The 26,632-nt window shown below is 42.2% G+C and overlaps 1 protein-coding gene and 1 pseudogene across 2 annotated transcripts; one reads left to right on the top strand and one right to left on the bottom strand.

Moving 5' to 3' along the window:
• Positions 1–1,150: 1,150 nt before the first annotated feature.
• Positions 1,151–11,562, bottom strand: FAM8A1 (family with sequence similarity 8 member A1). Of its 2 annotated transcripts, none has more exons than XM_025891084.2 (5): positions 10,746–11,562; positions 9,416–9,536; positions 7,690–7,813; positions 7,037–7,176; positions 1,151–4,684 (listed from the first exon to the last, which is right to left on the bottom strand). In XM_025891084.2, the coding sequence occupies exons 1-5, from the start codon at positions 11,458–11,460 to the stop codon at positions 4,540–4,542; spliced, it is 1,245 nt and encodes a 414-aa protein (XP_025746869.1). In that variant the 5' UTR covers positions 11,461–11,562; the 3' UTR covers positions 1,151–4,539. The 2 variants fall into 2 exon arrangements, with proteins under 2 accessions (XP_025746869.1, XP_073733711.1); XM_073877610.1 differs by having other exon boundaries at positions 7,051–7,176.
• An 81-nt stretch (positions 11,563–11,643) lies between these two features.
• LOC112838300 (small ribosomal subunit protein uS2B-like) lies at positions 11,644–26,139 on the top strand (annotated as a pseudogene).
• Positions 26,140–26,632: the final 493 nt, after the last annotated feature.

Here is a 26,632-nt window from a genome sequence, read left to right as displayed (position 1 = left end):
GGCATGAGGATGCCACTTCAGGTGCTAGGTTGTGTTTTGAGTAATTTATGATTTGGGGCATTAAAAAGTATAATTTAGACCATTGAAAAATGTCTTCAAGCTAGCTGCTTATTAATAATGCTTGTTACAAATTCTCTCATGAAATTGTTCATGTACTTAGGACTTTATTATTTGAAATTAAAGTGCTGGAATAATTTTAAGTTTGTAACCAGGCTGTAAATTAGTCCAACACTTTAGTTTCAAATAATGCTAATTAAAAAATTTGCATTATTCAAGTATTGATGACCTACACCATGTTTTAACAGTTATAGGCATACAGGGTGATTCAATTCTGTACATTACTCAGTGCTCACCACCATAAGTGTGGTCACCATATGGGTGGGATTATAAAATTATTGACTACTTACTGTTGTCCTTCTCATCCCCATGACATCATTTGTCTCCTGGGCCTATTTAAAGTTTGAAACTCAATGGAAATTTTACAAAGGTTAGCCTGTGTGCTTAATGGAAACTGACATTTCGTATAGTAAAATTGAGAAAATGAGTGTATTGGGTCTAGCAACACAGGCCCACTGAATTTACTAGTACTATGGGGCACCCCTTAGTCCACTGTAGTTCGTAGTTCCAGAAACGTGGAGTTTGTGCCTGGGCTCAGAACAGCACATTGTAGAACTCAGACCAGGCCATTGTTTAGCTACATTGTTTATTATGTGTTCTTCTTGAGGAACCTGTTTTGTTTCCTGTCTTCCTCCTCTAGAACAGGAAATGCTTGTAAGATCCGAACTAGGTTTAAATTGCCCAGCTCAGTCATTTACCAGCTAGGAGACTTTGAACTTCTGGTTTCCCAGGTGTAACATGGGTCCTTAGTATCTTGCATAATAGTTGGGATGGTTAACCACTTTAAGGACAGGATTAGTTTAACATTAAGCAAAGTCGCCTATGGGTAACTTTTGAGTGACTTGCTTAAAGAATATACCCCAAAAGGTAGACTTTTTTGGGGGAGGGTTAGACCTCTACTTCTGAAAGCACTCTAGTTGACTGCCATTCTCCTAAAGGCGGGGAACGCTAGAAAATTGTATTTGGAAGCAAGGGTTCCCTTAAGCACGAGATTGCAGAGCAGATTTCAAATTAACAGTCAAAAAACAAAAGCACTGGTGACCAAGTATTTATTGAGACAAAGAATACAAATTGGTGGCATACAAATTATTAAAAATAGAATGAATTTTATTTATAGGCAGGCCATCAGATACTGTTTGTGGGTCAAGCCCTACTGTAATGAACTGCGAGGATATATACATACATAGTTTGGAATGAGGAACGTCACCCAGACAAGCACATACTGGAAAGATTTTGGCCTTTGGTATAGGGGATGGGGAATGGCAAGTACTTGTCAGATTTCAGGAATACTGACTGCTGTTATTTGGGCCTGTTCTTCAAAAGAAAACAACGGCCTGTTTTAATAGGGCTAAGTGTGGAATGAAAACATTTAATAACCCCCTCTCTCTCTCTCAAAAAGCCCACTACTCCCAAGTAGCAAGTAGTTTCACCTCCTTTCATTTTGCTGGAAATACTGATGCGTAAGACAGACCCCCACACAAGTCACCTAAGGGAACAAGTCCTTTGAAAGCAGAGTTAAAACAACTTCTACCTGTCATCTGAAGCAATCAACACTAGAGACTTAGTGTTACAATTTAGATAAAGGGGCCCTCAAGTATAATTTTTCTTTTTTTCTAATCCTAAATATCTGGGTAAAACTGGAAGGGATATGTTTAGGTGGAAAGAAATGACTTCTGAACCAGTGTGACACAAGCAGCAGCTAGGCAAGACTTTAAAGCCTTACTATCCCCAAAAGCGCTGGCTTTATTTTTATAGTCACAGCTTAGTCTAAAAATCAAGGCTTGCCATCCTCCCGCTGACTTCCCTAAGCCCGGCATGGACATGAGTGCGTCCGACTTTCTCAAGCTGCCCCAGCCGCTAGAGCTGACCGCCCGTAGTCCTGGGGCCCGAGGTTCCCTAGATGCCACGCTAACTGCCTGCTCTGTGGTTTTATTCAGGGCGCATTCACTGCAACAGTCTTTTTACTTGGCTTGACTTCTAATCTTTGTTCCCTTGTTACTTATCTTGTAAAAGTGATGAATAATGTTTGTAGTACTATGAAAACAACTTTTTTTGCCTTTTTAGGCTAGAGCTTCAGCATGGGAATTACACTTTGACACGGAAAATCAGCATTTCTATAAATGAAATATACTAAATAGAAAAGTGTTTTTGAAAAGACGGAGGCTCCACCCCTCACAACCCTAAGAGAAAAAAAGTGACTCTCCCTTCTTCCCCATTGTTTTGTCATTTCCTTCCCAATGATTTGGAAATCAAACTCTCTTTTCCTAAGTGCCGAATTCAAAATACAAACACACTTGCATTTTGTTGTAAAGGCGAAGTAGTAATAATACTTATATTTTATAGGGCTATATAACTTGGATCCTTAGATGGATCTAAATGAACCTACACACAGATGGGAATCTGAATAACTGATAGAGCAAATGTGCAATATTCTAAGAAATTAAATTGGGCTACTTATTTGCTTTTGTTTGGCTATATAAATAACAATAGCCTAGATGGTGAACCTTCCAATTATCTGAGAGGAAATTCTACATTAAAGATCTATTCCAGAGCTACATGGCTGACGGACACTTCAACTTGAATTCCCCATCAGTTGCAAAAATAGTGTATCCACTAATGCTAATGTATACACTACTAAGTGGTAAGTTTATGTAACCTTTCCTAATGTGCCTGTCTACTGTGAAGGGCCATAACACTTTAAATATCTTCCCAGGGGCTACAAGTGAATGATCTGTTGAGTACTTTGACACACTTAGGCTTTCAGTGACGTTGGATTTAATATAAAATTATTTTGAAAAACATGGTTTTTGAAATTTTACAATAAAAAGGTATTAATAAGGACACTGTTAAGGTTTCTATAGCCATCAAATGTGAATATTTTCAGTTTTCAAGTCAAAGAAAAACCCACTTTAAAAACTGATAGTGATTAATAGACATGTCTTGCATTTGCTATTAAAGACCAAAAATAAAGTCCAGATTGATCTTTTAAGCAATCTAATTACAAAGTGTCCAAGACAGTTTAGTGTTTTTTGGGAAAACAATGTCAGGGTTGGCAAAAATGCCTAAGAAATAAAACTTTTCAGGTATATCTCAACACTGTTAACTGGGCCATTTAACAAAAGCATGCACACACATTTAAAACACTAAGCTTTGCTTCAGTAGAAGAATAAATTAAAATGGCCATACACAAAGTGTTACGTTACTTAACAATTCCGTCAAAACATCATCCCCGGCAGGCCCAAAATAAGCTTTTGACCCAAAGATTTTAGAAAAATGTCTGGAAATGGTACTTGTCCTTGTTTTAGAGAGAATAGTTCATAATGGGAAAAACGCTATTTCACAGGCTACTAGTATTTTATCATGAAATACTAAGATTATATTTACCTCCTTGATGTTTCAAAAGTCATGGAACTATATAAAATATAAAAGGAAACTAGCTAGCATGTGACTACCTGGTGTAGAAACAGAAGGTACATTCAGGACACTGAATAGCACTAACACTTTTCCTCATGCTGCACACATACTGGCAATATTGTTCTACAGTAAATATGCAATGATCCGATGAAGTCCTTTCCCCCCACATACTTACAGTTTGATTTAGGGCACTAAAAACACTTGCACATGAATTTCAACTTAAATTTATGGTGAAAATTTAGGTTCCCCCCCCCCCAAAGCGATCACTAACTTACCTTTTCTTTAAAAATAATCAATGATAATATAGCAATAGCACTTAATGCTTTTTCATCATGCAAAACTTGCCCCCAAATACATGTTCGAACAGTAACAATACTTGTGAAGTGACATCATTCCCACAATACACTGCAGTACGGATCTGAAAACTTCCGGTGAGGGAACTGCTAGGCCTGCCTCATCTGCCCCCACTCTTGCAGCTTGCTAACTCATCTCCTCCTAGGACGGGAGACAAATGGATTACCAAATTTGTGTTCCCACTCTTTCTCCCCAAAAGCAAAAACAACAATTTCCCCAAGAAGTGTTAACTAAAAGATGAGTTAATGTGTTTACAAAACACAACTGGACTTTTTCCATCATTTTGGGATAAACCAAAATAAATTTCTTAAAAGTTTCATCTGGAGATTTCACAGCTGAAAATGCTTTCAGCAAATCCTAAAGCCTTAGATCTTAAGAAAGTATGTATTGTCCGTTGTTGATTATAAAACCACTTGCCTTCTTTTCGATCTAAAAATTTTTAACACTTGAATTTAACAGGTTTTTCTTCTGGAAAAGTTCTTTGGCATTCAAGTAAAATCAATACTTTCTGAATAGTCACCTGCATCACACTGGAGTGACTGCTTTAATTTCTAAATCATCAATTAGTGTAACCCAGGGATACCGATGGCCTCGATACATAATTTAGTCTTGTCGTTATTCCAGAGAGGATGGAATTCAGGGCTTTTTGGGGCATCATCTGACCCCATTTCTCTTTACCACAATGGTTCCTGCTACAATGTCATAGGCTGTTCGATTATGCTGAAAAAACAGCAATGTGATGAAAGCCGGGAAAAAAGAAGCAATAGAAAAATTCTTGATCAAAGCTCGTATAGTAGACCTAAAAAATTAAGGCAAAAAATACCAGATAAATTATATATCAACCACTTAGAGATTAATACTATCCTACCAAGTTCAAAATATATATTTAAAACATACATTCAAAGTATTGAGAGTTTTTACCTTCAATATCTGAGTTACTTTCAAGTAGCATTATATTCTGATCAAACCACCTGGGCTTGTTCTAAAGACATCATCAACGTAAGAATAAGACTAAAGAACCTCCATATGAAAAGCACTAATGAATATTTCCTAGAATGTGAACTAAAGGTTTACAGTATTTTCTCGGATATTTTGCTAAAAGAATAACTGTTCCCTTTACTTACCTTTTGTATAGTCACTCGTGTGTGTTTAGTACCTTCTACACTAATATGCTTACTGTAGTCCCCTTTTCTACCTTCTGTGAAGCTCTAACAGTTTAAATTACTGTGTATTCTTTCTTTGTGGGATGCTGTGATTAAAGAAAGCTTTAAAAAGCTTCCAACCGTAGCTCAGAATGGAGAATTATCCTACCAGTGTTAGATTTCTGCCTCTCCGCACACAGAAAGGCTACAAAAAAAGCACTGTGGCTGAGTGTGGCTCTGAATGCAGACTAGTTGGTTTCAGATCCATTTTCAACCACTCACTCGTGCTCCACAACCATAAAAAGGGGATAATGGTACCGATGGTACCTATCTTATTAGGTAATATGTATTGTTTTATTTTTATTTTTTTTTAAAGATTTTATTTATTTATTTGAGAGAGAGAGAATGAGAGATAGCACGAGAGGGAAGAGGGTCAGAGGGAGAAGCAGACTCCCTGCCGAGCAGGGAGCCCGATGCAGGACTCGATCCCTGGAGTCCGGGATCATGACCTGAGCCGAAGGCAGTCGCTTAACCAACTGAGCCACCCAGGCGCCCAATACGTATTGTTTTAAACAAGGCCTGTTATATAAGAGGTGCTCAATAAACAGCCCTTATTGACTCATTAAAAGTAGCAACCAGGAGGGGCGCCTGGGTGGCTCAGTCGTTAAGCGCCTGCCTTTGGCTCAGGTCATGATCCCAGGGCCCTGTGATCGAGCCCCACATCGGGCTCCCTGCTCGGCAGGAAGCCTGCTTCTCCCTCTCCCACTCCCCCTGCTTGTGTTCCTTCTCTCACTGCGTCTCTCTCTGTCAAATAAATAAAATCTTAAAAAAAAAAAAAAGTAGCAACCAGGATTATAATAATCACAAAACTGTAAGGAAATTTGAGGATAACTGCAAAATCGAGGTCTCCAGAGTCTCTCAGATTTCTTTCTCTAACGACCCAGCTCTGAATCATTCAGGCAGCATTCCAGCCAGTATCTTGTTTTGCTCAACTAACTGCCACCTACTTAACTCCCATTATCACTATTTGTACCTCCCCACAGAGCCAGATGCCAACAGCCAGCCCTGAGTACTGCAGCATGACAAGCTCTCTCGTATCGCTTAAGAGCCGGACCCGGGTGCATGCATGCGTATCTGCCCAAACTCTTACTGCCCATTTAGGATGGGATAATGACATGTATTATTACCAAACGGAAGCTGGAGACTCAAGGCAGATTAGTAACTGGCCCAAGAGCCACCAATTCAGACAATAATTGAACTGGGTATGGAGCACCGAAGCGCTGATACAGACCGCACCACCGCCCAAACCCTCTCACGACTTTTATTCTATAAAATGATTATCTTGAAATTGTATACTAAAGAGGGGTCTACGGTTCTATAACAACTGAAAACCTCAGTGCTCCAAATATACAATGGAACATTACCCAGCCGTCACAGAGGATGAATACTCAACTTTTACATCAACATGGATGGGACTGGAGGAGATGATGCTAAGTGAAGTAAGTCAAGCAGAGAAAGTCAGTTATCATATGGTTTCACTTATTTGTGGAACATAAGGAACAGCGTGGAGGACATTAGGAGAAGGAAGGGAAACATGAAGGGGGGGAAATCGGAGGGGGAGACAAACCATGAGAGACGATGGACTCCGGGAAACAAACTGAGGGTTCTAGAGGGGAGGGGGGGGCGGGGGGATGGGTTAGCCCGGTGATGGGTATTAAGGAGGGCACGTACTGCATGGAGCACTGGGTGTTATATGTAAATAATGAATCATGGATCACCACATCAAAAATTAATGATGTACTGTAAAAAAAAAAAAAAAAAAGAAAACCTCAAACTTTTCAGTTTTAAAGTTAACAAAGGTAAGTCTATTACATGCCATGAAGAAAAAAATACCAATATCCTAAAAATACTATATCAAATGGTATCACTTCTGAATAATATTGAATTCTACACTTAAAACTTACTATTTTCATAAGTATGTAGTAAATTAAGCCAAGAAAAGAACTTACGTTGTGATGCTCACATTTGAGGAAGGAATCACTAGAACCCGACTCGGCGCGATAAGCACAGATGTATCACACGTTACCACTCGAAGGCCCAGCAGGAACTTCCCTGGGGTCGCTCCACCTGCTCCCCAAATGCAAATTATCTAAGGAAAGAGGGAGAGTTTAAAAATAATTCACTAGCTCAACTCTACCAATTTTAAAGAGAAGTTTTTTTGCCATGTTATTCATGTTTTAAAATTTTCAAGTTGAAAGAATCTCAGAGAATACTGACACGTTAACGCTGTAAGGCTTCTCTGCAGGTCTCTTATGCCCTCAATACACCAGACGTCTACCACAGTATTTCTCTGTGACCCACTTTTTTTTTAAGCAAGTTGTTTCTATGGAAAAATACATTTCAAGTTCCACAACAACTTACAAGTGTATTTTTAGACCACAAGACTGAAATATAGTACAAAGAAATTGTAAAATGTCACCACTCAGAAAGTTCTACTTTTTAACTTGAAGAATATTATGTCAAAGAACATTTGGAAAAAATTAAAAAACGGAGGTATTTGACAAAAACATGAACACTTATAAATTTCCATTACTTTTTGTGTTGGGCTGATCATCTAAAATTAGATTGTTAAACTTGAATATTTGCTGAGTCAGTAGCTTACCTCATAGAAACAAACTAACAATCTGTATATGAGAGCCACAATCATCATTTTTTGCAAATCTTCCATTGATGTGTCTTCATCTATTTCTTCTATTATATAATGCATAGCAAACTTGGAGATATCCCTACACAAAACAATAGTTTTGGGATATAAAGAATTAGTTAACAGAGCAATTGCATTGATATTTCTTCCATTAGTGTCACAAACTTTAACTGAAATTCTAAACTAATCTTTAGGTTTCCACCCATTTAGTTTCACAAAACATTCATTAGCTTGTTCAACAAATAAGCAGCACTATCGTGAGCAGGCACTATACTAGCCCCGGGGACTCAATCTGATCTCTGCTTTCATGGAGACTCTTACCTACTAGACAAAGCACAACAACTAAGTAATAATAAAGTGGGATGATGGTGATGATAGAGAACCGCAGGATAGTAGGGAAACACATACCAGGTACATTTTACCTAGGGAGTGAAGCCTTCCCTCTCCATCCCATCTTGTGGATGAAGAGAAGTTAGCCAGACTAAGAAGGGGGAAGTTTCAGGAGGGAGAGACTAGCACGAGAGAAAGGCTTGGAACGAGGCTGTGATGGAAGCTGTAAGCAGTATGGCATGGCTCAAATATTAAGTATAGAAGGTCATAGCAATTAAGAAATAAAGCATCTGTTAAATGATATGAAGGACAAGACTTTATCCTGATGGCAGTTATGAAATCACTGAAGAGTTTTAAGGTGGGAGAGGGGCAGAATCAGAATTTATGATCTCTTTGGTTTTAGATCAGAGACTGGACTGAGATAGAACAGGAGACGGGAGACTGAGATACCAGTTAGAAGACTTTTGCTATGATCCAGAAGAGAGATGACAATCACTGGACTAGGAAGAAGCAGTGACGATGAAGCAGTAAAAGGGAAATGGTCTGAGTTGAAGGCTATTCAGGAGCCTAAAAGTAAGGAGCTGGTACCTGGTTGGCTGTGTGGGGGGTGGGAGAGAAAGGGAGACACAGGGAGGAATCGCAGTAAAACTAGGGTTCCTGGCAAAGGCCCTGAAATTTCACCAAAGGGTTTGTATCTTGACACCGACACTTATGACCTTTGTATTTATAAATTCTGAACTTAACTTCTTGAAGTAAACCCTAACTTCAATCTACAAAAAGGAGGTATTACCCTCTACATCTCATACTGGTGGTACAATTAAAAGAATCCATATGAAGTGAGCTCAGCACTCAGCATATAGAAAGGGCTTAGCGAGTGGTAACTGCTATATAATTATCAATATGAAAGGAGGATTATTCAAATAAACAGCTCACTTTGCAGTTCACTTGGGACTTGCCTCGTTGTGTAAGCAATCCCATTTGGAAATGCCCGTCTAATTGATTATCAACAGTTCATCTACCCAAAGCTCTCTCTGTTTTTGTTTTTACTCCGAACAGGATAGTGAGAGGGAAATTAATGCCTAGTCTAACAACATGGTTGAATCAAAAAAATCAAACGTTTACCTACTTTTGATAGGTGAGATTCCCACAGATCTTTCACAACTTGTTTTTCTCTTTTTTTGTATTTATTTCTTAAAACAAAGAAATAAAATATGCCCAAGTCCTTATAGGAGCTCCCCATAGGAGAAATCGTAACACTGGCACACTGTCCATTTGCAGGCATGAAGAGAACTTCAGAAAACAAGATCTCTATACAGTACACATTAAAACCTTTCTGCAAATAGCCTTAACTTACTTTATTCCACTGAGGTGCATAATACTTAAGACAATGGTTGCTTTTATAAAGAAGAGAATAAAGAAATCCACCATCTCTGCCATAAATCTGTGGGCCAAGGATGGAATAACATACTCTCTGCCTGTAAATTAAAAAAAAAAAAAAAAAAGTTAGGAAAACTACTCATTTCACATAAGCCTTGGAACCCAAGCTAGGTAATAAATGGAGAACACAAAGTCAAGGTATAACTTGCTAATAAAAAGAGAAGTTAAAACCGTGCAACAATTACTGGTATTGACTCCATCAATAGTACATGGTATTTATTCCACTATTTACTGAACAGTTTAAAGCTTGCTTTCACCCAATTACGGTTTAAAAAATGATTTCACAGATATTAAATTATTTAAAGCACTCAATACATTTCACTAGGGACTCAAAAACGTATCCGGGTGATCACAAGCCTACGACACAAAATTAAACATTTTTTAGGAAAAACCAAGGTTAAGTATAGACAATTACTAGTACAAAGTAAATAACCTGTGTTCCTCATTTTACCGCCTCTTCACTTAGTTTGTCTTGCTTTTCTACGTAATAAATCCACAATGATTATCAATCTGACCTCTTAAGTTCTGAAGGGGATCAAATACAGGAAAACTAGTTCTTGTCTCGTATATGTGGCTGAACAAAGTAAACAAAAAGTGTAATAAACTAAAAAGTGCAACTAGAACAAAATATTCTAATTCCCATCCAGAAGTAAACAGACAATATTACAAAGAACATTCACTTAGGGCTCAAAGGTTCCTAACTCCACCTGCTTTCACGTAAATCTCCTTTTACATCCGGCAGTTGCATTGTTCCTAATATATAACGTGTAATTATCCTATCAATTATACGTTACAGATACCATTACATATCATCATATTTCCTATCCTCCATAGTAAATCCACGTCTGGATTATGCCCGGCACTACCGGCAGCCCCCACGCCGAACCGGCCGTCAGAGCGCGTTTGCCACGTGAGGGGGAAGCTCTGGGTCTCCGTCTCCACAGCATGGAGATCAAGAGGCTAGCCTGATGGGCAACGATGTCCTCACACGTGGAGACGACTAGTCCCAGGAGTAAGGGGATCAGTTCGGAGGGCCAGGTCTAAAGGAAAAAGAAACCGCACAGCCTCGCCGCACACTTTGGAGAATGTAAGGCCTGGGCAAACGACAGCTGAAGGACGCAGAGAAATACCCCACCTGCGCAGCGGCATGGTTACAGAAGTAGAGAGTGTAGCTGCTCTACCGACCAGGGAGCTCCCCTAAGACCCTTCCGCTCCGCCCCGCCTCACCTCTCCGTCGCGCTTCTCACCTGCCTGCCGCCCGGTCTCGCTCGGGGTTCGCGAAGGGGCGCCGGATCCCACCCTGGTCCCCGGGGTTGCCCGGACGGATCCCTGCGCGTGCGGAGCCCGGCCTCCCAGGCCCGCGACCGGAGCAGCGGGGGTGATGCCGGTAGCCGCTCCCAGGTCAGGCCCGGCGGCCGCGGCGCTCAGGAAGTAGAAGGGGTTGTAATAGCCCAGCTGGAGGGGCGGCGGCGCCGCGGCCTGGGGGGCGGGGGCGCCACCGCCCGAGGGGTAGCTCGGCGGGGGCGGCTGGGGGCTGCAATAGGCGGGGAAGGCGGCCAGGCCGCTGTGCCAGGTGAGGTAGCCGCAGTAGGACTGCCACAGCCACTCGTGCACCTGCCGGGAATACTCGCGGGCGCTCAGCCGCACCGGCCTGTCTCGCGGCGCGGCGGCCTCGGGCGCCTCGCCGCCTGCCGGCTCCTGCAGCCCCGCACTGGAGCCGGGGCCCGTCTCCCCGCGCTTCCCGGGCTCGCCGGGCGGCTCCGACTCCTCAGCGGCGGCCGCGGAGGGTGCGAGGCCCGGAGCGGGGGGCCGGCCCGGGGCCTGGGGTTCCGCCTGCGGCCCGTCCCGGGGGCGTAGGGCGGCGGCGGGAGAGCCTCTCAGGGAAGGGACGGGCTCGGGGTCCCCTCCGCCGTCGTCCTGCTCAGGAGGGCGGCCTCGGACTTCCTCCGGCCCCTCTGCCATCGTCGCCTCAGCACCAGCCTCGGCGGTCCTGTCACTGCGCCGTCTCCAGGCCCCACTAGCCCCTCCCCAACGGCCCGGTCGCCACCGCAGCAGCCGCAGGCGTCAACAATCCGCCACCGGAAGCGGAAACCCCGCCTCTCCCCGGCGTCGCCGGCCGCGGGGCGGAGCGGGGGATGGGGGGGCGTGGAAGACCGGGCTGCGTGCTCCGGCGCGGGCGGCGCGCGTTCGGGGTCTCGGCACGCGAGAGCCCTTGGCTTGTCGGTCGTTGGGACCACGCTGCCCGCTCCACGCCACCTCTCACGGTCGTAATGAAGTCTAAGGCCCGTGGCTTCCCCACATCATCCCCTGGGAGGTGGACTCAGGCTGTCTCAGGAGAAATTGCGGATGGAGGAAGAGGATTTCCGAGAGAGATCCCGGGTCCCAGGTTTCTATTACCGAGTCGCGACTGGTTGGGTCCCCAGGCACAGGGCTCGTTGCTTATTTCCGCCTGCCTTCATTCCAGTTAATTAGTCCTTGGCCATATGTACTCAAGAGACTGACACAAGACCTATCCCTTTAAGGGGATAAGAAATTAATAACCAAATTACACAGAGCCGTACATCAAGATAGTATGGCTCAGCTGCAGGGATTTTCAGTGTAAAAGACGGGAAGAGGGATTATAGGGATTATGTTGATTTAAGATCTAGACTCTGTCCTTATCTGTGTCGCTAACATCTTGCTTTCCACCGCTGTAGGCTCTAGCAAAACTGCCTTTCCTCACGCCGTCATCTCAGCCCTTGGTGTCTGTTCCTTTATTTTCTGTTAAGGCAAGGCCTGTACGTATCCCAGGGCTTTGGAGGCTTGTCTGAATGCTCCGGCCCAGGCATGATTTCCCCTCCCTCTGAACTATATTAGCACCTTATATTTTTATATTTTACTATACTTCCGTATGTCATAAAGTTGATGAAGTGATAGGAGTATGTTTTTGTATCGCGGTACCATACAGAAGACCTTCAGGGGCTAAGTACTGTGGTTGCACTTGTTACTAGTGATGTCCAGAATCATTCTTGACTTCTCTCTGGGAACTAGAATAGTAAAAGGTGTGACTTTTGCCTTTAAGAAGTTCAGTAGTTCATATGATTAAAGGACGTTTCATGAAACGCTTGAAGACCTATCTAAGACAATATGAGTATAATAAGAATCCAAAATAAGGGAAGCATCGTGGGGGTCTATAGCTAGCAAGGTTGCCCTTAACAAATTTGGTTTTAAGAATTGTGAGGAAGTTGTAACATTTAAACAAATAAGCATTCCAAGTTTGGAGGGTTCTGGGAGTGGGGTGGCAGGAGAAGCAGGAAGAAATGAAGATGATATGGAATGAGTGTGAAATATTGCAGTTATTACAGGCATGGACTTTGTTTTGAATGTCATTGATTATGTAGCACCTGGCACAGTGCCACCCACATAGTAGACATTTATAGTAAGCAGGACTCTTGGTTGCGGTTGGCTTGTAACTGATTTAAGAGAGAAAAAAGTAAGTGAATTTATTGACTTGCATAACTAAAAAAGTTGAGGGTTGGTTAGCTTTGAAGGATATCTGGTTACAGGTGATTACTTCAGGAATCACCTCTTTGTTGGTTTCTTTTCTGACTTGCCTTTTGAGGAAAAGTGTTTCTGTTTCAGTGATTTAAAAAAAGAATTCTGACATGAACAAAAAATTTTTTTGCCTATGTAAATCAACAAATTCAGGGGTTCTACATAATATGAGAATATTCAACAGGACATCTAATAGGCATCCCAAAACAGAGAAGAGAGGCAAAATTCAAAGCAATAATGGCTTTATTATTCTAAATCTAAAGCATATAAAGGTCACGCTTTAGAGAGAAAGAACATCGAGTCTTGAGAAAATAACATATACATCATGATGGATTTAAGCAAAGAGAAAAGTTTAGTGATCTTAATAGTATCAAAACATAAACTGTTGACAAAGAAGTGACATTCAGCCTGGAAGCCAAGTTTCCCAAAAGTAAAAATAGGTGCTGAAGAGAGTAGAGTGAATATATACAGTACTGAGGAGAAATTACAACCTAGAATGTTATAACCAAGTAAACAATCACTCAAGAATGAAGATGTGGGCGCCTGCGTGGCTCAGTTGGTTAAGTGACTGCCTTCGGCTCAGGTCATGATCCTCGAGTCCCAGGATCGAGTCCCGCATCGGGCTCCCTGCTCGGCGGGGAGTCTGCTTCTCCCTCTGACCCTCTTCCCTCTCGTGCTCTCTCTCTATCTCATTCTCTCTCTCAAATAAATAAATAAAATCTTTAAAAAAAAATTGGTTAAGAATGAAGATGTGATGTAATGCCCTGTGCGAATCCAAATAACATACTGATCAACCCCAGCCCCTTTCCATGACATTCAGCTAAGGACTGAAGTCTCAGGGATGTAGAAAGAGAAGTATTTATGACTCAGAAATATAAATGGATTCTAGAAAGATGGTAGTACGTGAATTTTGAATCTCCCTGGATTCCTACAAAGAAACAGACTAGATAGTGGAACCAAAAATGCATGAAACATTTACAGCAAAACTAATTGAAAGGTAATACCACAGACCCCAAAATATAAGAGGATGAGGTCAAACCACGATTGCAAAACATGCACAGTGTCAGTGCCAAAAAAAATCGGATCAAAATTGTAAAGATGTTAAAATGATAAAAGAAATGAAAGAGCAAAATAAATCAGAGTAAGAAGAACTCAGAAATGAAGTAATAGAACTTGGGGAAGAATTAGAAATTAAAAAAAAAATATCTGAAAAGAAAACTAGGAGGAACACAGGAGTAAACAAACACAACAGATAGTGTCCAAAGAGAACTAGAATTTGAAAATGAGATTTTTTAAGGCCAAAAGAAATTTAGAGAAAGAAATGATTTTACAGAAATGACGGACACTGAAGATTGGCAAAGAAGATCCGATGTATGGGTAAAGAAGCCCTGATAAAGAACACCAAAGCCAGTTAACAGAACAAATACAACACATGCTAATTTAAGAGAACTTTTCCTGAAATACAAATATATTTTTGTATTTGTATATTCACATATGTACCATAATATATATTCCTATGTATATTCACATATATTTTTAAAACCCAACATTGAAAGAGCATACTGTGAAAACAGTGAATAACAAAGGTGTATCCTAGTAAAAATTACTAAGACTTTACATTTTGGTCATTTAGGCCAGTGGTTTTTTTTTTTTTTTTTTAAGATTTTATTTATTTGACAGAGAGAACAAGCAAGGGGAGCGGCAGGCAGAGGGAGAGGGAGACACAGGCTCCCCACTGAGCAGGGAACCTGACTTGGGGCTTGATCCCACAATCCTGGGATCAGGACCTGAGCCGAAGGCAGGCACTGAACCAACTGAGCCACCCAGGCGCCCCTAGGCCCTCACTTAAGAGAGAAAGAAAACTGGATTATCATAGGACTTCAACATCAACACTTCAAACAAGAAGACAATGGTGAAGCATTTAAAACACTCAAAGAAAGAAAATGAGAACCGAGGACTTTGTATCCAACAAAACTGACTTTCAAGTATAAAAACAGTCAATAAAAACAGACAATGACAGAGGATGGTGATGAGCATTCAATCTTTAATTCCATGTAGCACTAAGACTGAATGAGGGCGTGTTTCAGTCAGGGTGCAGTCAAGCGACAGAAACCACAGCGTAATTTGAACGGAGAACATTTGCTCTAAAGCATTGTTAATGGGATTGGAGTGAAATGAAGGTGGTGAGTAAGAGGCAAAGAGAACCACCACGTAGGAGCAGTAGATCTGGGGAGCAACCACCACTCCCAGCACTGAAACTGAGTGGCCAAGGAAGAGCTCCTCACCCCCACGCCCACCCTGGGGCTGAGGTCTGGAGCTTGTTGGAGAGGACATGACTGTGGCTCACTGCTGGACCCAAGTTCACTGAAGTGTGGCCTCAGTGGGACTTGTTAGAAATCCTCTCTGTCTCGAGTGTGTGAGGAAGCTGTCCACAGGGTTGCTTATCTCAGCTGCCCTATCTCAGAATTCACTGCAAAGTATCCAGAGAAACTGCTCACAGGCAGGTGCCTTGCCTGCAGCTCGCCACTCTGAAGCCATCCAAGAAAGGGTGGGGTGGGGGAAGTGGCCTGGGCCGTTGCTGCGTGTTTGCTGGCCGCCGGGCAGTACTATGAGGAACCGTGCCCTCCGCAGGAGTCCAAGGGAGTAAGCACACGAAAACCGGGAAAGGAAGCCTCTTCCTCCCCACCATGGCCCTCCAGTGCCCTCTACTAACCAGACCTAACATCTGATCAACTGGCATGGAAGAAATATTTACAGAGTTCAGCTCCGTTATTGCAGAGTAAGCGAAGATTTGGGAGCCAAGAGTCCATAAACAGACATCTAATATGGGGCTAAAAGAGAGTATCATCTGAGATGGATTTATATTCTGAAATACTGATATAAAATTACTGTAAAACTGGAGGGGAGTATGGAGAGAACATAGGCAAAAAAATTTAAACTTTTCAGTATGATGGTGGTAATTTTTGTATTTTGAGGATGTGTGTGTAATGTTGCATAAAATGGGTAATTATCATTAGTGTAAACTTATCTGTCTGTTTATCTGTCTGTCTGGTTTTCTGTTTTTTTTTTTTTCAGTAACAGTCATTGTCCTTATCACCTGGACTATGGTCTTGAAATACCATGTCCCACTAAAAGAAACAAGGGCTTCTTGGATGGATGATTCTAGATCTGGGACAGGAAATGCATAGAATGAACATGATATATCTTGTCATACTAGAGAGCAGAGGAGCTATTAAAGTCTTCTAGGGTCATGTCCAGGGGACCTAGAAGCCAACTTCAAGTGGCTCCCTTTGGCCAAAGATGAGGTAATTTGAATTTCAATAAGGGTAATAATTAGAATGAACTGTAACACATTAAATATATTTAAATACATAAATTCATAATAATATATAGTCATACCAAAGGGATTAAACTGGAATCTGATCAAGTGTTTGGATCTGCCAATTTGTAGGAAACAAAAGACAAAAAAGCATGTTGAAACACACGGTTGGTATCCAATCTGCAGAATCCAGGCAGAGGAACCTTACAAGTCAAACCACTGAGTTCGTCAATAGATACATTGTAGGAAAAAGAAAGGAATGGGGAGAACCATTAGATTAAAGGAGACTTAAAAGGTACCCAATTAAAGAAAAGAGCAAGACTAAATTATAATGTCTAGGGGGATACACGTAAAGAAATACCCAAAAAGTGATCAAAGTCAAGGTAGTGATTACTTTTGGGAGAGGGAGGGGCTCATGATTGGGAGACAGCCTTCTGGTGTGGCTAACAAAATTCTGTTTCTTGATTTGGGAAGTGATTACAAGGATGCTCCCCTTCTAATAAACCATCGCACGGTTAAAGAAATTGACAGAAATGGAATTTTTTTCATTCACACCTAAAGGGTATATATAGGGATATACTTCAGCAAGAAGGAAATGTAGCTCAGAAACAAGGAGGGCAATGTGAAAAAGAAATGGCTTTAAGAAAATTCGAACCTTGCATGGGTCTAATTGCTCAGTTAAATGAGATTGAGAAAAATCCTCTTAAGCACAGAGAACTGACTCCATGTACTCATCTCTTTTCCAGAACACCTATTGAAATGAAACAAAGGAATACATTTATAAACCTACAAGGTGGATGTAGTTTTGCAAGATAGAAGGTCACTGACTTAAGGAGGAGAGGCTTGGAACTGGAGGTGTAAGGTACTCTGCATAGTGGAAATGAAGCACAGTGCTGACAGGAAGTTTAAATAAAAGTCTTTATCAGTGACTCCTCATTCCCAATTTTCCCCAAAGCCCAGTTTTTTGAAATTCCCATCAGCTAAACCTATGTCTCCCAAGATATTGGAGTATTCTTTTGAGAAATTAGATGGTCCCAGAGAAAGCCTCTATGTTGCCATTCACGGGTCCAAGAACAAAAAGTTTGGTTTGCCAACTTCTTATCACTTTACCCCGAAACCTACCGGTAGATAGAAATAAGAGTAGAAGTTTAGGGAAAGAGCTTTCCGAAACAAAAGTAAAATCTATTAATATGTTAGAGTTGTGGAGAATAAAATTGATGAACATTTGACAATTAAAAAAATCCAGTTGGATAGGTATAAAACCAAACATTTTAAAAAAGAAAGGCCATCTTTAATACCAGGAAAAGCAAGCCTTTCCTTGCTACCCAGAACGAGGTCCATGTGGTGTTGTTCTGAGTTCCTGTCATAGCTTAAAAACTTTTACAATGTTTGGAGCCCTTGCTGTCCTACAAAAGAAGGAGATGTCCTCAAATTCCTTGTGGCAGTACAACTTAGGTGGCACCAACCTTGACTTCCAAGTGGAACAGTACATCTACAGAAGGAAAAGTGATAGCTACATCATAAATCTGAAGAGAACAAGACTGAAGCTTCTGCTGGCAGCTCCGGCCATGGTTTCCATTGACAACCCGGCTGATGTCATGTCCATCCTCTAGGAATCCTGGTCAGCGAGCTGGGTTGAAGTGTGCTGCTATCACGGGAGCCACTCCTGTCGCTGGCCACTTCACTCCTGGGACCCTCACCAGCTAGATCTGGGTCACTTTCTGGGAGTCACTCCTTCTGGTGGATACTGATCCCAGGGCTGACCACCAGCCTCTCAGAGAAACGTCTTCCGATAACCTGTCTACATTGCTCCATGAAACAGACTCTTCTCTGCGCTGTGTGGACATTGTCATCCCTTGCACCAACAAGGAGCTCCCTCAGCGGCTCTGATGTGGTTGCTGGCTCTGGAAGTTCCGTGCATACACAGAACATATCCTGTGAACTCTCATGGGAGATCATGCCTTATCTCTACTTCTACAGAGATCCTGAAGAGATTGAGAAGAGCTTGAAAATCACACTGCGGCCAGGGAGGAATTCCAGCATAAGTGGACTGCTGCAGGTCCCAAGTTTACCCTCACTCCACTGGAGGTCAGAGGCCGGTCTGCAGGTGAGCAGGGGCCCTCTGTGCCTACCCAACTGTTCCCTCTGGAACCCTGGAGCACTCAGCCTGCCGGGCAAGACTGGTCTGCGGCTCCCACTGTCCACACTACCAAAGGGGTAGGAATGACCACTGAGTAGTCTAAGGCTGTTCTACAGACTTTTAAGCAGGAAATGGAAATAAGGGTGATGGAAATGAACAGTTAAAAAAAATACCAGGAAAAAAAAGGCACCCCCCCCCAAACCAAAGCTTCAAGTAAGGAAAGGAAACATAGTCATAATTGCAACTTGGCTCATCATTGAATAATATTTACAAGAGTCATAGTAATATCAATACTATTGTTTTAGCCAAAATTGTGACGTATTGCTTTGAGAGGATGGGAAATAGAGGAGGTAGGGGAAGGCATAAGATAGCTGAATGCTGATCTCCTATATGAAGGAGTCAACAGACACCTAAGTGACATGACCTCTAAAGCTGAGATAAAAAGAAATTGAAGTAAACATATTATTTAGAAATATGGAAGCAAATATCAGATGACACAGCTGAAAGAGTTGAAAGTACTCAGGGTCACCTTCATGGAAATTAAATGAAGGCTCCCCTTTTTCAAGACACATAAACCTGTTAGGAAGTTAATGTAATATTCTGATTTTGTAAAAGCAAAAACAAAAAACACTGCTACCAGCAAGAAAAGAAACAATATCTGTGTTGTGAATACACCTGCTAGGTGATGCAGTGCACACCCTACACTCCATTGAGCTTGCTTCCAGGGAGCAGGATGGGGTGCCCAGAGTGGGGAAAGGTGGGGCAGAGTGTTGCCATTTTTCTTCTACTGTTTGATTTAAAATAACAAAAAAACAAAAAACTATTACTCTGATGGCAAGGAAGGAAAGAAGGAAGGATGGAAGAGAAAAGCAAAAAGAAAGAAGGTGGGGGACTGACTTCATGGCTGAATAGAGGAGGTTCAGATAATGTCCCCAGGATCTGGCTCTGTGTCAGCAATGCAAGCTCTGCTGTTAGAATAAAAAAAAAATGGCTCCAGCCTTCACATGCCATATTTCTAGTCTTGAGCAGGTGCACACTTTCTATGGGTGAAAAGTTGTGTGCTAATAAAAGATGTGTGCGCATCAGTTAAGGGCCAGGAGAGTCAGTGAAAGAAGACAACAATAGTGGGAAAGAACTTTTATAGAATCAAATAGGAGTAGAAGGTTAAAAAGAAAATGTTTAAAATATAGCAGAAAAGTCAAGGAAAACAGAGATGGAGAAAAGAGCAGAGAATTGAAGAGGACATCGCTGACTTTGAGAGAACAGCACCATGGAACAGTGGAAGCCGAAGCAATCTATTGCAATAATTTACAAAGTCTGGTTCCTGGACCAGAAATAGCAGCATTACCTGGGAACGTGCTAGAAATGCAAATTCTTGGGTCACACATTAGACCTTCGGCGTCAGAGACTCTGGACCTGAGGGTCTACCAATCTGTATTTTAATAAGACTTCCAAATGATTCTGAAGGATGCTAAAGTTTGTTGGCAGTGTATAATCGCTAGGTGATTGATACTGGAAAAGACTATCTCCTTTCCCCGTACAGAACATGTATTTGGAAAGCTCAGCAAAATCTGCAATAGCTGGAGGCATAGAGTTGTGTACATTGAGTGTTCAGGGGGCCATTTTATTTCTTCTGTAGTTGGTATGAAATGTTTTGGATTTCAGAATCAGACTAGAAAATTTAAACACATTTGATATTTTTAGTTGATGTAAGTAATAAGATTGCAGAAAGCTGGCTTTATCTTTATCTGATCCTTCCTCTGGCCTCTGAAGTTTGGGAGGAGAGCTGGTGTTTGGGTGTGTGTGTGGCAAGAACACTTGACATGAGATCTATTCTCTTACCAGAATTTTTTAAAATAATTTTATTTATTTATTTGACACAGACAGAGAGACCGTGAGAGAGGGAACACAAGCAGGGAGAGCGGGAGAGGGAGAGGGAGAAGCAGGCTCCCTGCAGAGCGGGGAGCCCGACGTGGGGCTCGATCCCAGGACCCCGGGATCATGACCTGAGCCAAAGGCAGACGCTTAACAACTGAGCCACCCAGGCGCCCCTCTCTTAACAGATTTTTAAGTGTACAGTACAGTATTGTTACCCGTGGATACTATATTGTACAGCAGATCTCTCGAACTATGCATCTTGTACAACAAACTTTATATCCATTAGTTTTTGGTTTTTACTGCCGAGGATCCTTTTCCCCTTTGAGCAACAGCGTCCTACTTATGTTGGAAAACTGCCCCACCCCCATTCTTTCGATTCTTGTGGGAATGGGACTCTCGAGCATCATTCTCCCAACCTGCCCCCTCCTCCTCACAGTTGGGCCAATTGGGTTTTTGTCTCAGTAGAACTTGAATCTTGAATGGCGACTGCAAGTGGTTGGGTACCCATCAGTCGAAACAGACCGTCTGTGACCTGGTTCCTAATCACTTTAGAGTCCTGCTCACCTTTCCTTTTGATTCTGTGAGTCACCCATTATTCTTGTAATACTTTTTTTTTCCTTGTTAGCCAGAGTCAGATTCTTTGGATTATAACCCCAAAATAATAACCATCACAGGATAATATTCACAAAACTCTGTATCAATTGAGCCAGACAAAATAGACCCATTTTTCAGTATTCAGCATTTCACTGGAGAACTATACCTCCTCCCATTCTTAATCTGTGGTTCTGATGAGACTGACTATGGCCCTCTGGCCCTACACATGAGAGTATCCCCTAGCCACAGGATCAGGGATAGAGTCGTCTCTGGGATTTTGCCATCTGAAAGGAGGTGCCAGTGGTTCACTAGACTGCCAGCGCATGCAATGATGGTGTGACCCTGAAGCTTTGGGTGGCCATTTTTGATACCATGTGAATGACTTTGCCCGAAATTGAAACCAATGTAGAGAAAAGTGGAACTGAGAGATGGAGAAACAAAGAAAATACTCTTGTGACCTGTTTCTCTCTTGGATCCAGTGATGTCTGAAACCATCTCCTTGAATTTTAGAGTTGCTTGAGCTAGTAAGTCCTTTCCTTTGTTTCTGTTACTCACAACCAAAAGAATCCTAAAACAGGGTAGGATTCCAACGTTCTTCACATTTCCTTTTTTGTCCTTGTCAGTGAACTAAATAGCTTATAAGTTCTTTCCTGCAGCATTTTCCATGAGGAGAAGGAAGGTTGATCACTGTTTATAGTTTTTTACAAGTATTCACTTTCAACAAACTTCCTTAGACCTGGGTCATAAAATATTTAAGTGGTACCATCTGATGTTGCTCTTGAAAGCATTTCTCCTCATTGATTACAAACCGGTGCCCAGGTCAGAGACCAATGATGTTGATGCTCTTTCTTGGTGGGTGACGCTTAGTCACCTGGGCATTCTACTCCTCTTTATCTTGTGGTCTGGGTATGGTCATTTCAGGAGTACTGTGTACCAGTGGGTCTCAATTCTGGCTGCACGCTATAATCTCTGAGGAGCCTTTAAAAACCACCATGTCAGGTCCCACCCCTAAAGATTCTAATATAATGGGTCTTGATTAGGGTCTAGCCATCCATGTTTTCTAAAAACTCCCAAGGCATTTCTGCTGTGCAACTAGATTTGAAAGAGTCACTGACACATACACTGCATCCCTAGTTTGGCCTAGCTGGTTCTAATTTAAAAGGTGTTGGTGATTCTGTTCTCCCTGGGTTCCTCAAGTGAGTATGTAGATTTTCTCCACCTCCTCTAGCCAGAAGTTCATTTCTATACCCATTGTCCTCAACAACGGGATTAGGTCCCAAGAAACCCAGCATAAGTGGGGAAAAAACATTTAATACATATAATCTACAGAACATCATACTCAGCCTAGCCTACCTTAAACGTGCTCAGGATTACCCTGCAGTTGGGCAAAATCATTTAGCACAAAGCCTGTTTGACAATAAAGTGTTGAAGATCTCATGTAATTGAACACTGTTCTGAAAATGAAAACAGAATGGCTGTCTGGGATAGAGTGGTTGGTTGTCAGTCTGTTGGTGGTTCATCCTTGGGATCTTGGGGCTGGCCAGGAGCTGCCGCTGCACTGCATCATGGGAGAGGATCACACCACACATTGCTAGCCCCAGAAAGATCCAAATTCAAAATTCAAAGTATGGTTTCTAATGAATGCCTATCACTTTTGCACCATCATAAAGTCAAAAATTGTTAAGGCACACCATTCTAAGTCAGGGATTGTTTATAGTCCTTTCCTGAGCATTTTAAGTTTGGATACTATGCCAGGTACTAGGAATACAAAGGTGAATTAAGTCCAGTCGTTGTAGTTGAGGAGCTACAGTGTAGATGGGAGAAATTGGTAGGTAAATAAGTACTAGGCAAAAAAAAAAAAAAAAGCCTAAGGAAGGAGTGGCCAGTTCTACTTGCCAGGAGACCGAGGTGTGACTCAGAAAGGGTTATATATAGAAGGTGACTTTGAGCCGAGCTAAGTCTTGAAAATATTTATTATAAGAACCACTAAGGAAGGCTATTCCGGGGAGAGGGTGCAACATGAACAAAGTTCATGGAAATAGCTAAGCTGGTATTTATGGTCAGGGATGGACTGAGTAGAGATAAATCTGGAAAAGTAGGGAGGGGCCAGATTAGGAAGGGCTTTTGTCCCTTACAAGAGAGTTTGGGACCTTATCTGGTGGACAGCGAAAGCTATTGAAGGAGATAAACTCAGTCATATTTGTTTTTTTAGAAACATCTCTCCAGTAGCCATGTGGGAGGTGGGTTGGGATGGTGTAAGATTGAAGGCAGGGACTCCAGGTGGGAGACTGTCTTTTAGATAAGATGGAGAGAGCCTCGGCCAGGACAGCAGCAGGGGGAGGTAAAGGAGGGAAGGCATTTGAGTGACATTAAGGAAGGCCAGCTTGTGGAATTTGGTGACTGCATGGGTTTGGGGAGAGTGAGAGAAGCAGCACAGTCTCTGGCTTGGATGCCTGAGTGAGTGGAAATGAAAGAAGGCAGAAGGAAGCACAAGATGGTGAAAGGCGGGACCCATAAGATGCCCGTGGGATGTCCAAGGGGTACTGGCTGTTGATTATAGTTTGTCTGTAAAGACACAGATTGTGGAGTCCTAAGCATGCAGGTGGTCCTTCAAGTGATGAGTAGATAGAAAACTCTGAAATCACAAGAAAAGAAAGCCAAGAACAGAGGCCAGGATAATAAGAAGGAAAAAAAAAAAGACAGAAAAAATAGGTAGGAAGGAAAGTAGCGTTGAGCAGGAGAGACTTCCCATGAGAAGGGAGCTGTACCTGGTGTTGAAGCCATAAAGAAACCAAGCAGAATGAAAATGGTGGCGGACTACCCTGCCTCTTTCGCCCTCCTTTGGTAATAGCACCCCAGTCTCCTCTTCCTGAGGACCCCTCTCCCAACGTGTGCAGCTGAGGCGGGGCTGTCTGGGCCTTCTGCTGGTGGGGTAGGCCTGTCACCCAAGCTCAGCCAATTGGGTGCTCCCACCTGGGACTTGGAAACAGAAACCAAGTGACCAGGGATAGTATGCATTTCATATCAGCATCAATCCCTGATAAGACCATATATTATATAGAAGTGCTATGTACACTTCTTCCTTTAATTTTAGAGGCTGTGATAGCCTTCCAATAAATTTTTTTGAAAAGATTTTTAAGTAATCTCTACACCCAACATGGGGCTCAAACCTACAACCCCGAGATCAAGAGTCGCACACTCTACCGACTGAGCCAGCCAGGTGACCTCCCACTAAATTCTTCTTAAGTGTAGGTTAGCAAGTGCCGGTTTATGATCTTTCTAACTAAAGAGCCTTAACTGGATTTGGCCAGTAGGAGGTCACTGAGGGTTTGCTGGAATAGTTTCGTGGGGTGAAAGGTGAAAGGTTGATTGAAGAGAGAAGGTAAGGAGATAGAGATCAGTGCATTCTTCAAGGGGTTTTAGAAGAGACCGTAGTATTAGGACAGTAGCTAATTACTTTTGCTATGTCTGAATCCATGTTTTGCTAGGACAACAGAAAAGAGAGTTCTTGCAAACTGAGCAGCCATGAATCTGTTGTTTTAGTAGTGATTTCTTTCATTTTTAGTGAGATTTAGTTTATCAACATATTTCACCTGTGCATACTCATTGTACATGACAGAGTCACCCCATGATGGGCAAATTGCTCTTCAAAATGTCTACTTCAGAATAAAGGTTTGTCTGATTTGATAGAGGGGTCGAAAACAATAAAGAACTACCACCAAAGTTTTCTTCCAGGAAGATGTGCAGTGCACCAAGTAAAAGATTACATTTAAAAATAATTTGATTTTGGGGGCACGTAGGTGGCTCAGTCAGTAAAGTGTCTGACTCTTGATTTTTGGCTCAGGTCATGATTGAGATAGTGAGGTCGAGCCCCGGGTCTGGTTCTGTGCTGGGCCTGGTTGTGGGGCCTGCTTAGGATTCTCGTTCTCCATCTCCCTCTGCCCCTCCCCCCTTAAAATAATAATAATAATAGTAATAATTTTATTTTGGTACTAAATTTTAGAAATACACAAAATAAGGCATCTTTTTTCTCTAGCCAGACTTGGAGTGAATATGATGCTTTTCTGCCCTCCAGTGGTTGTTAAAAGCATTGAGAAATGTATCATCTGCTTTTAAATTTTATAAGGATATGTTTTCTTTATAACAGAATTTTTGATTTTAGGAATTCAAAGCGATTTATAAATGCATCAGCATTCACAAGAGGTACATGTTCTTAAAAACAGGCAGAACTCATAAAGCAACCCAAGCCTCATATAATGTAAACTGACTTTAGGCAACCAGTAGGTGGAGGAATTTCCAAAGCTAAAAACTCTACCACGCTATCCAAACCGAACTCCAGAACCTGAGGATCTTAAAAATAATCGATCCAGTCTTCATTTGATCCCAACGGAAACAAGGACTGTTGACTAGCTCCAGGTTATATGTACATACACACATAGTGCCCCCGAAATGCCTGAAAGGAAGGACTGTTTTAGGGTTAGAATTATATTTCACTTGGAAATATGAGAATTGGGGGTGAAATAAAAGCTTTTAAGGTATGGATAGCATGAGATAAAAAGCTGAAAATAAGGAGCTGTGCGAAGAAAGTGACATGGGGAGGAAAGAAGCCAACAAAAAGGTGCCCCAGCCACATGTCAGAGCAGTGTGGTGCCCAGGAAGGTCAAGGTGGGAGGCTGAGTGTGGCTCCCACCCCATCAGCATTGCAAAGCTCTTATGAACGACAGAGGACAAATATTTATGAAGTGTTGGTACAAAGGGATGTGAAAACATCCATTTGCCTCTGCTTGCTGCGCTTCTATTTATTAGCAGTGGAAGCAAACGATCCAGGGAAAATCCACAGAGGCTCTTGGGCAGCCAACTCTATTTAGTTGCCCTTTTGTGCTCAACTCACAGTCTTCCCTTAGAGTTTCTCCCTTGGTCATGTCACCACTCCTTCCAGATTTCTCCCTAAACTCGCTCCAGGACTTGAGCCAACTAGCCTAGAGCCCCTTTCTCCCTCCTCGTTACCATTTACTTTACATGATTTTCCCCCATTGTGCTATCCTTATCATTATGTAGGGCTCCGCTGCCAGACTGTGAACTGAAACTTCAACCCAACTTCATCCAGGTCCCACTCTGTTCTTGGCCTACTCACTCTCGGAGTCAAAAGAATGAAAAATTCCACAATTCTGGTTGCTTCCCCATTTTCTCTTTTGTGTATAGAGTATTGTTGACTTGTACAGTCTTTTCTGAATTTAATATCCTGGCTCACTTTATTCTCACCAGGATAACTTATCCTTTATTTATTTATTTAAGATTTTGTTTATGGGGGAGGGGCAGAGAGAGAGGGATAAGCAGACTCCCTGCTGAGCAGGGAGCCTGACTCGAGACTCGATCCCAGGACCCTGAAATCATGACCTGAGCCGAAGTCACAAGTCAGATGCTTAACCAACTGAGTCACCCAGGCACCCCACTTATCCTCTTTTTATACAATAAGCTTCCCCCTCCACCTCCAATCAATTTTGTGTACTTAATTGGCCATGTCATGTTTTTGCCTATCAGACTGGGAAAAATTACAAAGATTGATGGTACCCAGGGCTGATGAGGTATGGAGAAATAGGTTCACTCGTGCATGGTTGGAGGGAGTGTGAGTTTGCACAACTTTTTGGAAGGATGTTTTGGGAGGATCC

This window comes from Callorhinus ursinus, unplaced genomic scaffold (genome assembly GCF_003265705.2).
Source record: "Callorhinus ursinus isolate GAN/ISIS: 27379988/994484 unplaced genomic scaffold, GSC_fseal_2.0 scaffold26, whole genome shotgun sequence".
In the NCBI taxonomy this organism is placed as follows: domain Eukaryota; kingdom Metazoa; phylum Chordata; class Mammalia; order Carnivora; family Otariidae; genus Callorhinus; species Callorhinus ursinus.
This window is presented reverse-complemented; position numbering and strand designations above follow the sequence as displayed.

What these genes read in the sequence shown, in the direction of transcription:
- FAM8A1 (XM_025891084.2), bottom strand. Translation starts at nt 11,460, where the DNA reads ATGGCAGAGGGGCCGGAGGAAGTCCGAGGCCGCCCTCCTGAGCAGGAC. An exon ending in CGAGACCGGGCGGCAGGCAG is followed by an intron (nt 9,537 to 10,745) that starts GTGAGAAGCGCG and finishes TTTAATTTACAG; the next exon opens with GCAGAGAGTATGTTATTCCA. An exon ending in TGTTAGTTTGTTTCTATGAG is followed by an intron (nt 7,177 to 7,689) that starts GTAAGCTACTGA and finishes CTCTTTCCTTAG; the next exon opens with ATAATTTGCATTTGGGGAGC.